The 17,798-nt window shown below is 42.9% G+C and overlaps 1 protein-coding gene across 2 annotated transcripts in view; it reads right to left on the reverse strand.

Annotated features, from left to right (window-relative positions):
* LOC136872460 (protein Wnt-5a) overlaps positions 1–17,798 on the reverse strand; it is an 822,369-nt gene that overhangs the window by 186,551 nt on the left and 618,020 nt on the right. For both annotated transcript variants that reach the window (XM_067146274.2, XM_067146275.2), the window contains one exon: positions 7,287–7,546. In XM_067146274.2, coding sequence (XP_067002375.1) covers positions 7,287–7,546 — 260 coding nt within the window. The remainder of the gene's footprint in view (positions 1–7,286; positions 7,547–17,798) is intronic.

Here is a 17,798-nt window from a genome sequence, read left to right on the forward strand (position 1 = left end):
GTGTTAAGTACTGGAAATAATTAAGCTAAACATATAGTTTTTTAAGCCATAGTGAAGTACAGGAAATAATTAAGTTGTGTATGAAACTCTATACGATGATGCTGGATTTAGAATGTTAAACTAATAGTATTTCTTGTAATATTTTTTTTTCTTCATGGAATTGCTTTTTGTAGTTGCTAGGTAGTTATGTTTCTAACTTTACTCTATCATCACTTGTAGTGTTAAGCTAGTAGTAAGTTCAGTCTATTGTTGTACTACTCTTGTTGTTTGTTTGTTTGTTTGTTGTTGTTGGGTAATTATGTTAACTTTATTATTGCACTAATGTAAGTGATCATTGTCACCGGGATATTTCCAATTTGCAATATATTTGTTAATAATAATAATAATAATAATAATAATAATAATAATAATAATAATAATAATAATACAAACAAATCACATTTACGTTAAGCTCTTAATCCTTTTAAACACAATTTATGTAGAAACTTGTATACAGATAATTAATCTTCAGAATTATGTATAAATAACTTCCAATAGGCTGCGATTAAAACTGTAATATTAAAATCAACTCCGGTATTACAATCACCACTTGTTCAGTGAACATCCAACTGCGAGCAACTAATGCTTCCCCGTAGAGCCGCTAATAGTGCTCGAAAAAAAAAAAAAAAAAAAAAAAAAAAAAAAAAAAAAAAAAAAAAAAAAAAAACCCGCAACATTTGAGAAATGCTGCGCTTTGTTGGTGCACTCTTGAACTTTAGAAAAATGACTCGGATAAGTTGGAAATAATTAAAACATAAAATAGGCCAAATTATTCGGACTGAAAAATTTGCCGAGTCTTCCCTAGAGGAGGCTGCCAAGTTGTAGGCCTACTTCTTCTTAAAGCAATAATCACCACCACCACCACCACCACCACCACCACCACCACCACCACCACCACCACCACGCCTGTTCAGAATAGGTGAGGTGCCTGTGTGAGGTACTGGTCCTTCTCTCCAGTTATATCCCCCGACCCAACGTCTCACGCTCCAGGACACTGTCCTTGAGGTCGGATGACTCGCTGAGTCCGAGGGAAAAACCAACCCTGGATGGTAAACGGATTAAGAAAGAATGTATTTTGTTGCAGTCCCTGTCTTATCGGGAAGTTCCGAGTTCAATTTCCGGCCAGTTCAGGGATACTTACCTAAATCTCACAACTGATTCGAGGTCTACTCAGCCTATGTAAGAACAATTGAGAAGCTAACATAATGATATAGCGATCCCGGTAAAGAAAGCCAAAAATAACGGCTCAGAGGATCCGTCACGCTGACCACGCACCACCCCGTTACCTGCAAGGTATTCGGGCTGAGCAGTGATCACCTGGTAGGCCATAGCCTATGAATTTTGTAGCGCCATGAAGGACGGGACGGGATATTGTATTTCCTATGATCTCAGACCGTATAACCAACAAGGACGACTCGGACGTGTCGGGAGTTAGTCTATTTGATTCAACAATAGTTCATGTTTACGGATACCCTATTTGTAATCAGAGTTCATTTATAATATTTTAGACATCTAAGCATGGCTTTTGAACTCTAATTTATTTCGATTGTGTCTCCAACTAACAACTATATTAGTACTCGTAGTTATACAGATCAGTAGAAGTTAGACAGTGAACATTTTCACGGACTTGCCAACCTGCTTCCTGCACTGCAGAGGCTAAATCTGTCCTCACGTTGTGGTGACGAGAGCCCCTTTGCAATTCTCGCTTACGACAGAAGCCTGCTTGATCTCACCACAGTCTGCATAACGGCAGTATCTCTGCTTGGGTATCTGCCGGAGATTGCTAGAAACATCGAAACGTTGCAGAATGTTTTCAGGATATTTATCCCTTCAGAGTTCTATAATCCAATTCGATTGCTCGCCCAGAAGTTCGCCCTGGGATGGTCTCCATAAACTGCAACGTGCCTTCCCACTTCAATTGCGAGAGGACCAAATATGGAAAGCTTGTTCTCTCAAGACCCGCCCAGCGGTTGTTCTCTAGATTCCCCCTGTGGATGGGGGCGGAAGAATAACACCCACGCTATCCCCTGGCTATCGTCACTTCGCCAATTCGCTGCGCTCGGTCACACCAGTTAAATAAAATATACATTTCGTTTAAACATGATAGATTTTAAAGTATAGTTTGGGCGCAGTTATTAGTAGCCCTTTTCGAGATAAGCCGGACACACACACATACCCACCCACCTGCTTTATTAGTATAGATATATTATTATTAATACAGTATGGACTAATAATAATCTATTATTAATTCTTTTTATTTGGGGTGGCGGAAGGTAGGTTTTTTGGAGGGGAACGTGCTGTAGCCTTGGATGGGAGGGGTGTGATTTGTGTGGAATTGTCAGTCTAGATTATCTCTGAGTCATTAATCAGGAAGGGCTGTGGGGAAGTGTCAGTATTTTGGCAGTGTGTGGAAGTGTCAGTGTGGGGAACTGTCATGTATTATCGGCACACTTTTTTTTTTTGGATAGATTTACACCCTATTGCTGAATCAGTAGACCTCGGCAATCTCCGAGGCTCGTACTGGCAACCTTTGAAACACAAACTATGAATCGCTTATACATCGCTGTGCGACATCTGGCGTACACTTTACATATAGTACTGTACACAGCAAAGCCAAACTATAGAATTCATGCTAGGAACAAGATTCGCATCGAGAAATGTTATATAATGTGTGTGACATAGTTGTTGGCTTAAGATAATAACGGTTTAGAAATTTCATATCGATCGATCTCAATTCAATTCAAATTTCATTTCCATTCAGTTGGCATCACTACCGGAACAGGGAGAGCTCCCTCCTGACTCCTCACCCCCGTACAGAAATTATCCAGAATCAGTGTGCCGATAATACTCCTGTCTGAATAACATACGCTCATCGTCTGCCTGCCCACCCGCTGACAGTGCTTTGTGCCCGCGGGGCGAAATGCCCAGCGTGAGCACCTCTGTTCTACATAGATCAAACTGGAACAAACACATCAGTTCCGTTATCTTGGCAGTGCAGTAAAACCAGATAGCCGACCATCTGCAGAAATTACTCGGAGAATACAGAATGGAGACGGCGAGATACGCCATCTTGTTCAAGTGAAAAAACCCGGTTAGTGAGATCTATGTTGAAGCTAGGCTAAAATGGTTTGGACATCTCAAAATAATGAACTCATGAAAAACATCTACAATGTGATTTGAGAAGGAACTCCAAGGCAAAAGATCCAAGAGGGCAGCCAAGGAAGAGATGTATCGATCAGATTAGAAATGATTCAGCTGGACGAGGTCTGGATTTGCAGCACGTTATAGAAGAAGACATCTACATGGACAAGTAAATGGAGAACGCTCATTCATTGAACCTGGACAACTTGAGCTGGTTCATGACGACGATGATGTTATCGTAATTATAGACATGGCGCTTACAGTTATATTACGTCGAATTTCAAACAGGGGTATTTGAGTTTTCATTTTTAAAATCCCACTTGCGCTGGCTGGGGTGTGAAACGCGGCCACCTCAACGAGAGACCGGTTATGATACCACTTTGCTATCACATACCGTAGGAAAACTATGAACAATTTCTTCTTGGCTAGCCAAAAGTGATATTTTTAAAAATTGCTGATCTTATACTATAAACAATCTTAATCGAAACCGACTTTTAACCTATTAGGTCGTGTTACGTACATTTAGTACGCGTTGAAGAGATGTTAAGTACAGAACAAAAATGGCCAACCGGACATCAGTGGGATTCGAACCCACTATCTCCCGGATGCAAAATCACAGCCGCGCGCCCCAAACCGCACGGCCAACTCGCCCGGTAGACAAAATATGCAGACAACGAAAAGTACTCGAGTTCGTGGGATATACAGTAGCTGAAGGAGGGGGAGGGGGGTATATACAGTACATCAAAACTGAAAAAAAAAGGAACTACAGAATGTCAAGTTTTTTATGCTCTCTGAGCGAATTTCGACAGAGAGGTAAAGGATAACAATTTATCAACTTCAGTGCGCTAATATTATATTTTTTGAGATTTTGATTCAACACCATACAATAAAACGTTCACCAAACGAACAATATTACACATGCATTACAATTAAATAGAAGTACGGCATGATTATACAATTAAAAATCCTTTAGTGTTTGACTACACAATAAGAAAGTAACAAGACACCAAAGAGACTGCCAGACTGACGAATGCGCGCGGCAAACAGGTGAATCATACCCATTGAACTGTAGGTAATACTGGAATGCTGACTGTATGGGAGCGAAGTGCGACTTCCGGGGCGACTAGCTGTACGGCATGGAGGCATGACTGACGTATACATACATGCGATGAGACACAGGTATCTAAGCGAATTTTAAACATTTAGGCGGAATGTCTCTTGCAGATTTCACCTGATTTACGGTTCAGAGGATTAATCGCAATTTGAAACTGAAAATGCAACGGGAAACTACCTCACTCCTCATTTCCCTAGTATGCCTCTTCAGTGACGCCTGGGCTGTCTATGATAGTTTTTGGTGGAGTTGTAGAGGATCAAACCAGCCTTCGGGCTGAATACCCAACATACATTCTAGGCCTGATTATACTCAAATATTTTTTCTTCATGAGATTACAAGAGAGTAAATGCGTATACCTACACTAAAAAAGGACAAAACCCTGGCGCAACAGCCTCGAAGGGCCAGGGCCTACGAAGCGACCACTGCTCAGCCCTAAGGCCTGCAGATTAGGAGGTGTCGTGGGATCAGCACGACGAATCCTCTCGGCCGTTATTCTTGGCTTTCGATACCGATAACTACACTAGAAAGGCAATAAAATAGACGCCATACAAACGAAACATATGCATAACAAATTATAGCTTAAAATATCTGCGAATTATCGTCAATTGAAAATACCTTGTAATCAGGTTTTGAACCATATTTATTATCAGGACAGGGGCAGCATACGTATGCGTGTATATATATACAACTTCACATTGGAACATACATTTCATCATCATCATCTGTTTACCCTCCAGGTTCGGCTTTTCCCTCGGACTCAGCGAGGGATCCCACCTCTACCGCCTCAAGGGCAGTGTCCTGGAGCTTCAGACTCTTGGTCGGGGGATACAACTGGGGAGTATGACCAGTACTTCGCCCAGGCGGCCTCACCTGCTATGGTGAACAGGGGCCTTGTAGGGGGATGGGAAGATTGGAAGGGATAGGCAAGGATGAGGGAAGGAAGCGGCCGTGGCCTGGAGGTGAAGTGGGAAACCACGGAAAACCACTTCGAGGATGGCTGAGGTGGGAATTGAACCCACCTCTACTCAGTTGACCTCCCGAGGCTGAGTGGACCCCGTTCCAGCCCTCGTACCACTTTTCAAATTTCGTGGCAGAGCCGGGAATCGAACCCGGACCTCCGGGGGTGGCAGCTAATCACGCTAACCACTACACCACAGAGGCGGCTGGAACATACATTTAATAAACAAAATATATGCACGTTACAAAATAATCATTCACCATTGATCTGCATTTAGGGCACCAACCCAGGTGGCAGATTCCTTATCAGTTGCTTCCTTAGTCTTTTTTGAAATGATTTCAAAGAAGTTGAAAATGTATCGAACAGCTCCCATTTTGTTCGCGTCCAGTATTTCCTTCTCACAGCTATAACCCACTTTTTAAATATTTCCGGACGTTTCCACGGAAATCTGCAATTGAAGTTATAAATTCTGTAACGGAAATCTGCAATTGAAGTTATAAATTCTGTAACAATATCATTCTGACTATAACCTATAAAACGTAACGTACGACATTTCGTATGCCAAATATCATGTGAGATATCTCCATAAACACAGAATACTTAATGACAAGAGCCATACCGGAAGAAAATAGTAACTATCGTTTTAAAATACCATATTTATAGCTTTGCAGTGAGACAGAACTTAGACTGCTTACCTGTGGAAATGAAGCTTTTGTGAGTTCACAACTGGTTTCTTCTGCTGCCTCTTAGCGCAACCGTATGCTACACAAGACATAGGCATCTTGATTGTATCACAAATTTGACGTACGGTCTGATATTATCAAAAGAGTCCATCAAACACAACAAATCAGCTAACTTCCAGGCTCTGTATATAGTCAACTTTGCCGTACACGAGGGGGCGTGACTAGCCAAGGAACAGGAAGCAGTTTTCTGCGAGAGCTACCACTACAGTCAGCATTCCGGTATTACGTATAGTTCAATGATCATAACTCAGTGTTCATGACCTTGGAAAAACAAATATACCCCTACTACCTTTCCTCAAAGTACATGCAAAGACTCCACTACTTGCTGTGGCGTTATACAAATCGGTTAGCCGCGAAGAACATTTTGTGCTGATTTCCGCTATTAATTTTCTTAATAATAAAATAAAATAAAGGAAATGATTCGTTAATAAGACAACACGGCTTGTACAAATTGCTCGTTTTGATCATTTCTAGTTTCAGCCGGTTAAAGTGGAATAAACATGTAGTGTTTTCTCCACGAAGGGAAGGGAGGGGGCGACTGGACTAATCACTAGTACACTGCATTCGGGAGATAGTGGGTTCGAACCCCAATGTCGGCAGCCCTAAAGATGTTTTTCCGTGGTTTCCCCATTTTCACACCAAGCAAATGCTGGGGCTGTACCTTAATTAAATCCACGGCCGTTTCCTTCCCAATCCTAGCCTTTCCTATCCCATCGTCTGTGTCAGTGCGACGTAAAGTAAAAAGAAAAAAAAGAAAGTTTGATACAGTTCATGTTTGCCTGCCTGATAATACTGAAAATGCCCAGAGAGGACTAAAGTGAAATTTTATCTTTTTTTTTTTTTTTACGTAGTTTACCCCGCCCGGCTACTCATTTCTCGGGAGAACACTGAAACCCATGGCTGGTTCGATACCAGTTTATGATGATGATGATGCTTGTTATTTTAAGGGGCCTAACATCGAAGGTCATCGGCCCCGATCCCAGTTTAACCCGGTGGTATTTGAAGATACTCACAATACGCCAAAGTTGCGTCATATCGGTAGATTCATTTGCCGACAAGTGAAGGAATTCTTGTGGGGGACAGTCTCCGACAGAATGTTCCAACACCATCACACGAAGCAGTAAGCAGAAAAACTACCTATGGTAGTCAAACATGTAAACATTTCGGATACAATAATTCTGTAAAATGTTAAAAGTTTCCATTCCACTTTAAAAGGCCATAATCTCCCCCCTAGCAGTCTAAAGGACCGCACTAATCTTCCCTAGCGCCTGGTTCATGTCAACTCACTCACCTATCTTTAGCATGGGCCCGAACACGGAGTGATCCTTGACTGTCGAGCAGTTCCATCGGCTGTGTCGGAACTGCCACTGACACTCGGCTATTGCCATCTTGGCGCCACGGCTGACACTAGTCATGTGATCCTGGTACATTAGGCATAGCTTGCTCTGTCTTTTGGACAGCCCGGAGATCTGTTTGCAGACGGGAGTAGCAGTCGCCAGGTGCTGCGGTTCTGGTACTTGAAACACTTCTGCCGGCTGCGTCCCCATGTGGCTGGAAACATAAAAGAATACATCTTATCGACTGTGATGATATGAGTGAGTAATAAATTCACACTTTCCGTGACTAATAGTGAAGAAATATTCCACTCAGGTAGTGGTTGTGATTATTGTTTTAAGAGGTGAAGTACAACTAGGTAACCATTCTCTATGAACAAATTAGGTGGGGAAAAAAGGAAATACATTTAAAACAATTTATGGTTCGGATGAATTTGAAAATAATGTTATAATGCTGAAAACATTTCTTAGTAGTGGTGGTGATTATCGTTTTAAGAGGAAGTACAACTAGGCAACCATCCTCTATATAACACTAATCAGAGAGAAAAATGTAAGGCGTCCGACACTTCGAAAAATGAAGGTATCGGCCAAAGAAAGGCAAGGGCCACGAAGGGCATGAAAATGAAAGACTCCCTAGCCCTCGCAAACCTAATAGCGTCGGGGTCGGAAAAGAACAAGAGTTGACCAAGGGAGGTCGGATAGGGTAGATGAAAGTGAGGAGCCTGGCACAAGTAAGTGGAAGCAATGCCAGGACTCAGCTGAGGGCCCCGTGGTCGCCAACCCACGCTCCAAAGTTCAGAGCCCCTGGGGCCCCTTTTAGTCGCCTCTTACGACAGGCAGGGGATACCGTGGGTGTTATTCTACCGCCGCCACCCACAGGGGGAGCCCCGTGTTCGCCAACCGACGCTCCAAAGTTCAGAGCCTCTGAGGCCCCTTTTAGTCGCCTCTTACGACAAGCAGGGGATACCGCGGGTGTTATTCTACCGACCCCACCCACAGGGGGAAGAGCCCCTGAGGCCCCTTCTAGTCGCCTCTTACGACAGGCAGGGGATACCGTGGGTGTTATTCTACCGCCCCCACCCACAGGGGGAGCTTGTTGGGAGTTCAGATAGCTAGCTACTCTGATTCCCAGGACGCCAAGATGGTTCAACGTAGCTGAGAACAAATATCCGGAGCAGGTACGTTCAGAGGTGTAGGCGGTAAACGTGGCATTCAAGTTCATTTCCTAAAATCCCAACGTGACTTGGTAGCTACGCAAAAGTGCCACATTCGCACAACCTGACTAGGTCGTGAATTCGCCTCACCAGTGGGTGTTGTGGGAAACAGATGTCAACAGACTGCAAGGAACTTAAAGAGTCGGTACATTAGAAGAAATTTGTCTCTTTCGTCACCCAGTGCAAGCTGCAGAGCTTCTAAGATGGCGAAAAGCTCCGCAGTATACACGCAACACACACTGGGAAGCGAGATCTTCGTGCTAGTATAATCGGAGACGAAAGGGCATAATATATTTTTCCCGATCTTAGAACCATCCGTGAAGATATGTCGCGCAGTCGGATACTGGTGAACGAAGTTCTGAAAATACCTCTGGTGAACAGAGGCGTCCGTGTTCACCTTCGGTCCGCGGAGTAGACCTAGCTGTATATCCGTGACAGAAAACACAAAGACTGCCATCTTTCGTGCAATCACAGAAGTTATGGGATCATCCCACGTGAAGCAGTAACTTGCCATTTTAGCAAATACACCCTGTATGGGACGAAAGACACAAGGATAAAAAATGACTCACATGTCCGCTCAAGACAACCGCGGATAGCCACATGTAACTCACGACACAAGCTGTCACTTCGAATCCCCACGGGCCGTGTTGCATTCGGTCGGTTTTGATACCTGTGGTGGTATCGGCTACTAAAGATGCATTGACGCTGGCCTTCTGATCCCAACTTGGTAGATTCCAACCTGTCCTCAGTCCTGTGGTATTTGAAACTGCTCAAATAAGTTAGCCTCGTGTCGGTAGATTACTAAGAACTCCTGAGGGACAAAATTCCGGCATCTCGGCATCCCTGAAAACCGTAAATGTAGTTAATGGGACGTAAAGCAATATTATTATTATTATTATTATTATTATTATTATTATTATTATTATTATTATTATTATTATTGATGAAAAGTCAACGGGATATCTTTCAGGTATCACATACATGGGGGAAAGAACCCTGTAACATATAACTTAACGGAATCTAGTACATAAGAATTTAGTATTAATGACAACAAAATTGGAAGTGATTGTGCCATATGTCCACTTTACCGGGTACAAATATAGACTGGAGATGGACTGACTGCTTGGCTGCATGGTCAGCGTTGAGGCCTTCGATTCAGGGGGTCCCGGGTTTGATTAATTCTTCTGGCTCGGAGACTGGGTGTTTGTATTTTCCCCCACTCTCTCCTCATCATATTCACATAACACACCACACTACCAACCACCAGAGAAACACACAATAGTGATTACATCCCTCCAAATAGGGTTGGCGTCAGGAAGAGCATGCGGTCATAAAACAGGGTGAAATTCACATGTGGGACACAGTTTGTACCCGCGGCTCCTCAGGTGCGGAAAAGGCGGAAGATGAAAGTGTAGAATGGAAGGAAGCCGTTTAGAAGACTGGAAGAACGCAAGCACAAGCATGTATATTTACGTCGCTGTCATTATCGTGAACACAGCTACGGTAGCTTGGCATTGCTTAGGTTAGCGTAGCTTAGCATAGCAGTCTGTGTGTGCCATTCCATGTAACTTCTTTGGAGCGATTTTTTTCGCTGTGTTTCGTAGCATAGCGTAGCTTAGCTTAGCTTAGCTTAGCTTTCTGTGACCTTTATTCTTTGACTCATCAGGGTTAGTTAGTTTTTTAATATTACAGAAGATTACCTGCATAAAAATAATCTGTTATACCCTGTATACACTGGTAGTCAGCACAAAATACCAGTGTTTTAAGAGGAAGTACAACTGGGCAACCATTCTCTATATAACACTAATCAGAGAGAAAAAATGAAAGAGATCCGACACTTCGAAAAATCAAGCTATCGGCCAAAGGAAGACAAGGGCCACGAAGGGCGTGAAAATGAAACACTCTTTAGGCCTCGAGTACTCTAATACCGTCGGAGTCGGAAAATAACAAGAGTTGACCAAAGGAGGTCGGACAGGATAGATGAATGTGAGGAGCCTGGCACAAGTAAGTGAAAGCAATGACAGGACTCGGCTAAGGGCCCCGTTGTCAACAACGCACGCTTCCAAATTGAGAGAGCCCTTGGGGCCCCTTTTAGTCACCTCTTACAAGCAGGGAATACCGCGGGTGTTATTCTACCGCCGCCACCTACAGGGGGACCTAATACCAAAACTAAATTTTGATAGTAAATGTTCGCCTAATGAAGAAAATTTCATTGAAAAACTGTTTTATTCACATCACATTTTATGATAGCCATGTCCGTTAACCGAAGAAGTAATGCGGTGAATACCCCGGTTTTGTCTGTTTTTAATAATAATTTGCCAGGCTTAACAAACAAACGAAATATACCCGAAAGTCGTGGGCACAGCTAATGACCCCCACATTGGTGATTATCGGTGTAGACCTACCTCATAGCAATGGTAAGCGACGGTTAGCGTAATTATTGTTCTCAGTTTTTTGGGAGTTCGGATAGCTAGCCACTACGACTCCTAGAACGCCAAGATGGTTCGACGTACCTAAGAACAAATATCCTTAGCAGGTACATTCGTAGATCTAGGTGGTAAAAGTACCGCTTTCTTTGTAGCTTGATCCGCAAGTTTATTTCCCGCAACCCCAACGTGGCTTGGAGGCCCCGTGATTGTGAAGCTTGTGCCAGGATCACACAACCTGGCTAGAAGATCGTGAATCTCCTGCAAGGTGTAGAAACAAGATAAGCAAGTGTATGCTGTTGTTTGAATGAAGACCTTACCAGCGTTAACATTTACTGTTTGTTAATTGAGGCACCTACAAGTTACTATTACAGACGGCGACAAACTTGCTAATGACGGAGTAGTTTAATAGAAACGATCAAGTCTATACTTAACTAACTACCTTCTCCAACAGGTTAATTACTAAAGCGAGTCATAACTCACTAGACTGGTTCCAGTTTTATGATAGCCTATTGCTGACTATCACTACGCAGCTAGTGATTAGTGATTAATGGAGAGATTCATATACATCACTCCAGATTCAATTTCTTCCTGTAATCACGGGCACTTGTGCAAACATGTGGGCTTACCGTGAGATTTGAACTGACGTACTGAATTGTTAAACTATGGCAACAGAGAACCTTCTTCTTCGTTGGGTGCCTTCTCCATTAACGAAAGCTGGATACCATCTTTTGTTCTCATCAGTGTCTTTGAATTGTCTTCTGGCCAATATCTTAAGTTGCTGTAAGTGTCCTCTTCGACCCCAGCTTCGACGGCCATCAATTTTGCCTTGCGGTGTCACTTTTAAGAGGTGGTACTTGTTTTTCCTCATAGTAATTCCCAAATAGGCTTCCTCTTCTTGATCATGTTAACTGTACCTCTCGGTTCTCCTTCATACGCTTCAGTACCACTGCATTGCAAAGTGAACTCGCCATGTAATCCGTAGTATCTTTCGGAAGGAATGGACTGGAATTGTTTCTCAAATCCGCCAAACATTTTCGAGGATGGTAGTGGAATGAAGTGAAAAGGCGTATGGCTTTTAGTGCCACGAGTGTACGAGGACAAGTTCGGCTCGCCAGATGCAGGTCTGACGCCCGTAGGCGACACGCGCGTCGTGATGAGGATGAAATGATGATGAAGACGACATATAGCCTACATCCAGTCCCCGTGCCAGGGGAATTAACCGATTATGGTTAAAATTCCCTACCCTGCCGGCAATCGAACCCGGGACCCCTGTGACCAAAGGCAAAACCGCTAACAATTTAGCCATGGAGCCAGACATGGTGGTGGGGATTATTGTTTTATGAGGAAGTATAACTAGACAACAAAATGGAAATGACCCGACACTTCGAAAAATGAAGGTAACGACCAAAGGAAGGCAAAAGCCACGAAGGGCGTGAAAATGAAAGCTTCCTTAGGCCTCGAGTGCTCTAATACTGACAGGGTCGGGAAAAGAACAAGAGTCGACTAAGGGAGTTCGATAGGATAGACGAAAGTGAGGGGCCTGCACAAGTAAGTGGATGCACTGCCTGGACTCAGCTAAGGGGCCCGTGGTCGCCAACCCACGCTCCCAAGTTGAGAGCCCTTGGGGCCCCTTTTAGTTGCCTCTTATGACGGGCAGGGGATACAGTGGGTGTTATTCTACCACCCCCACTCACAGGGGGTATTTTCGAGGCGGCACTCCAGTTGGTTTCCAAACTGTTAAAGGGTCAATGCAGGAGTTGGCTCCCCAGAAAGAGCATTTTCCTTCCCTTTCTTAACAGACTGAAAAGTGTCTATTGCTACTGTAGTGAAAAGATTCACAACAGATCAGCAATATTCACCATCATCGGCTAGTAAGCGTTCGACAGTCTCCTGCAGACCGAGGTTCCGTCTTAGGCCAGAGAGATCGGCACACTCTGTGAGGATGTGGGCGGCTGTAAATTCGGCACACATAAAATTACGGCCTCTCTCCGTGAAGGCCGGATAGAGAACCGCCACATGGCAGTTGTCTTCTATTGCTCTCAGCTTGTTGGGAGTTCGGATAGTTAGCCACTCCGATTCCCAGGACGCCAAGATGGTTCGATGTAGCCGAAAACAAATATCCGTAGCAGGTACGTTCATAGGTGTAGGTGGTAAAAGTGCCACTTCTTTCGCAGATTCATCCGCAAGTTCATTTCCAAAGAGAACACACGAAAACATTCTGCAAGAAATTCAAGGGAAGAGAGAACTAATGTAACGATACGGGGAAAAAGAACTTAATTCACTGGCCACATCTTCCGACACAATATCTTTCTAACCAATCTGCTGGAAGGGAAAGTCACGGGGAAGAATGGCCGAGAACTATCGAGGAAAGATCATTCAAGACTTGGCACAGAATTTTAGTATGGTTCCTACTATGGAACAAGAGGAGATGAGGACAGGGAACAATGATTTCATAGACAAAGCATTACCTTGGGAAATATTGATGACAACTAAGTAATCGTCTCTGAACAAATGACGTGGAAACAAACCCAAAATAAAACAAAACTATTTATTCAAAGGTGGAATTAAAAAAAAATGAATTAGAAAGTAAAGCAAACATTAATATATTAAGTCGGAAATTACACAAACACAACAAAAGGGAACTCGAAATATATATGCGCTTGATTAACCCACTCTCATACATGAAGCGAATAACGAGATCTCCAGTATTCTCTATTCTCGTCATTGGCTAGTATGAGTTCCTGTGTTTCGGAACCAATTGAGAACTCCGTTCAGAAGATCCACATCTCCAAAGCTTCAACTCTGCTTACGACGTTGCCGTTCAATGTTCAAGTTTGAGCGCCATACAGAAGTTTTTTTCGTGGGGCTATTTCTAGCCGGGTGCAGCAATTATAATGCAGATCCTCCGATGAGAGTGGGCGGTATTTGTCGTGTGTAGGTAACTGCGTGTTATTGTGGTGGAGGATAGCGTTATGTGTGGTGTGTGACATGCAGGGATGTTAGCACAAACACCCAGCCCCCGAACCAATGGAATTAACCAATGAAGGTTAATATCCCAGACCCGGCCGGGAATCGAAGCCGGGACCCTCTGAACCGAAGGCCAGTACGCTGACCATTCAGCCAACAAGTCAGACTCATACAGAAGTACTGAATACATATAGAACTTCACAAATGTATATCTTACCTCCAGGCTAAGTCTTTTTGTCACACGTCAAGTTTCTCATTTTTTTTTTAAAAGTACGGATTACGACAGGTGAAAGACTGTCCCGATGGGTTTTCGTGATAACTTCACCCGACCTGACTTTGAAAAGACACGTTATTTATTTATTTATTTATTTATTTATTTATTTATTTTATTGTGAACTGAATTATCAGGGACACCTGGGAAGTGACCGAAGACATTACCACAAAGCTGCAAACTTTTATAAATCTTTCCTTAAAGTCAAATTCCCGTACAGCAGAAGATGGTGGTGATGTTGTTTTAAGAGGGAGTACAACAAATTAAGTGGAAACAAAATTCAAAATACAATTAACAATATGTATTGAACAGACGACTTTGGAAATGAATTAAAGAAAAGTAAAATAAAAGCCAAAAAGTACACTGAAAACTTGAAGTTTAGAACCCTCATAATTGAGCCACTCTCACACAAAAACCGAATAACGATATCAGTAGTATTCTCGCCATCGACTGGTATGAGTTCGAGTGTCTCCTAAAACAGATACTGAAAAGAAAATGGACGTGGATCGGCCAAGCCCTGAGAAAACCACAAGAAAGTATCTCAAGGCAGGTATTGGACAGGAATCAGCAACGTAATCGCAGGCAAGGCAGACCGAGGATCATCTGGAATACTAGTCATGTTTGTGTGCCTCTTGCCGGGGAGACATCCCTTAAAGAACTGTTGTCTGAGGCAACAAAATTACTAGTCATATCATTCCTTCATTTCTTTTGGTCTTCTACTTGATATTTGACCATCTATCCCTCATCCATTAAGACAGACCGATGAGCGTCGTTGACGTAACCACCTTGTAGAGCGTGCAGCTCCCATCACCACTCCTACCTTTCCTCAGCAAATTCCTTATATAACACATCAATCACTCCCTGGTGTGTTATGCACAACCGAACGGCTAGAAACGTCAGAACCAAGCTCTTACCAAAACAACACTGCCATCATCCCTTGTCTGGCCGAGTGTATTTAGTAGCTTCGACTCGCAATGGTGCTAATGGCAATACACTCGCACCAAGTCAAAACCTGGCTTATAAGCTGGAAGTACGCAGGCAACTGCGAAGTCTTCCACCGAGGTATCTCTCTTCTAAACCCTCCATTTCCACCACTCCTGTTGAACCTTCTAAGAAGATACTTTCATATAAACCTAAACAGAAGTCTAAACTTACAGACTCTAAATTATGCAAGGCTAATCAAGCTGAAAAAATCCTTGATTCCTAACTCAAGCGACATATCCCATCTACAGACGAGGATGGGTTTCAAGTCCCTCTACCCAAGAAAACAATTAACCAAACTCCAACTACTGATAGAAACCAACCGCTTCCAACATTCAACAGCTACTCCTCACTAGAGGACAACATGGACACAGAAGAAAATGGTACAGCCGAGACCACTACACCTTCTCCATCAATGTCTATAAAGCATAAAGCCATTACCATCCGAAACGATCCACTCTCCTACTATGACGGAAGAGCTTCGTCATGTCACAAATTCACCGGAGCTTTACTCCCAAAATTATAAGAAACCATGTTGTTCAGTATCGTCTCCAAGCCATCAACGATTATCATGCTCTTGTAAGAGCAAGGACCATAATGTAGAATTCTACAATCAATCAACTGAAAAGAGTGACGTTATGGCCGTCATTATTCATCACCTAGCACTAAATACAAGAGAAGATGATCTGACCACAATACTCACCGAAAAAAAGTTACCCAGTATTCCACACGGTACAATTAACCAAGTCATACAAAATGACTACAATCACGTCCAGAGGTGAACAAGAGGAAACTTTCGAAAGGAAAAAATCCCCTTATTTTGCAGTCACCCTGAAGAACTTCTGTACTATTTGTGATGTTGGTTATGAAGGAAAATCTTCTTTGTGTAGTTGAAAATTTGGAATTCGTTTGACAGAGGTAGTAGGTTGCCAAGTAAGACGTTTCAATTTATTAATCGCTGGGCATTCTTTGTTGTTTGCTGTGTGGTTTTGCACCACAACTGACACAGGTAAATTTGCTTCAGTCTGTCAATGTACATTCGGATATGGAATGAGCCCCAGAACATTTTACACAGCGTGGTGTCAGATTACGGTTCTCAGGTGAATTCCTGTCCTCTGACATCTTTTACATTGAGATGGGACTGGTGACTTCCTGGGTCGTTCAACTGAGAATACTAAGTGTAGTGGATGTTATTCTTGGTAAATCTTACGGGAGATGTCGAAGTTTCCCTCCATTACCAACATCACAAAGAGTACAGACAAGACAATTACCTACAACAACTCTCTTGCCTGTCACTTCAGGTCACTTAAATACAGGTTAAAGGAACACCACTTCTTCTCAAGAGCTACCTTCAAGATCCCTATCTACTATCAAAACGACTTCTGGATCTTCTACTAAACAAACCATACCGAATCATGAAGCTAGCTCTGTAATGCATCCTGAAACTCCAATGCCTCCCACTAGAGAAGCAGAAAAATATATGTCTGCCCTTCCAGCTATAGACCGGTAGGCAGGCCGCACACGTATCTGTTTTGTGTAAGTTGCATGCATATGTTCTGTAACTCAGCTGGTTCGTCATCTGTGCAACTGAGCCCATCGCTGCACACGTATCCGCATATTGCTATGTCAGACAGCTGATAGCCATCAAAATATACATGCTTGTTTAGAAAACTTCATTCGTAACTATAAATATCATAATGTTCTCTTCAGTAGAAGATACTGTATTATGATGCTAGCAGTGTACACGGCTTTTAAAAGACTACTTCACTGCAGATTCAGTCCCACTTTAGGACTGACTTTGTATCTAACCTTTAATACTTGCTAATGAAGTGAAAATCCACAGCCTGTTTCCAGTCATTCGACCGGGTCAGGAATGGAATGAATGTAGCCCCCATCTAGCGGCGAGGATAGGAATTGTGCCGCCTGCCGAAGCCTGTCACTCTTCTGGGGTGATGATTAATGCATGACAGATGAAATTATATTGGAGAGTGTTGCTGGAATGAAATATGACAGGGAAAACCGGAGTACCCGGAGAAAAACCTGTCCCGCCTCCGCTTTGTCCAGCACAAATCTCACATGGAGTGACCGGGATTTGAACCACGAAACCCAGCGGTGAGAGGCCGGTGCGCTGCCGCCTGAGCCACGGAGGATCTTTGCTAATGAAGTAATGTTTATAATTTACATTAAACAATTATTTTAATGTATGTACACCTAAAATCTACACATATTATGCCATACTGTAGACACTTCATAATGTGCATGTGGATTTTCCGCAGAAGTTTCAAAACTTAAAAGAATTGCAAGTGCAGTAATACTGAGGTTATTTTTCAAAATTTACTCTAGGAACCTAATCTACAGGTGATTTTAACACGGTGTTTTCTATGCAGGAACAAAAGTATGTAAAGCTAATGTAAAGTAATATTTTTTAAATTTTTTTTTTTTTTTGCTATTTGCTTTACGTCGCACCGACACAGATAGGTCTTATGGTGACGATGGGACATGAAATGGCTAGGAGTGGGAAGGAAGTGGCCGTGGCCTTAATTAAGGTACAGCCCCAGCATTTGCCTGGTGTGAAAATGGGAAACCACGGAAAGCCATTTTCAGGGC

Source organism: Anabrus simplex, chromosome 4, assembly GCF_040414725.1.
Source record: "Anabrus simplex isolate iqAnaSimp1 chromosome 4, ASM4041472v1, whole genome shotgun sequence".
NCBI classification, from domain to species: Eukaryota; Metazoa; Arthropoda; class Insecta; order Orthoptera; family Tettigoniidae; genus Anabrus; species Anabrus simplex.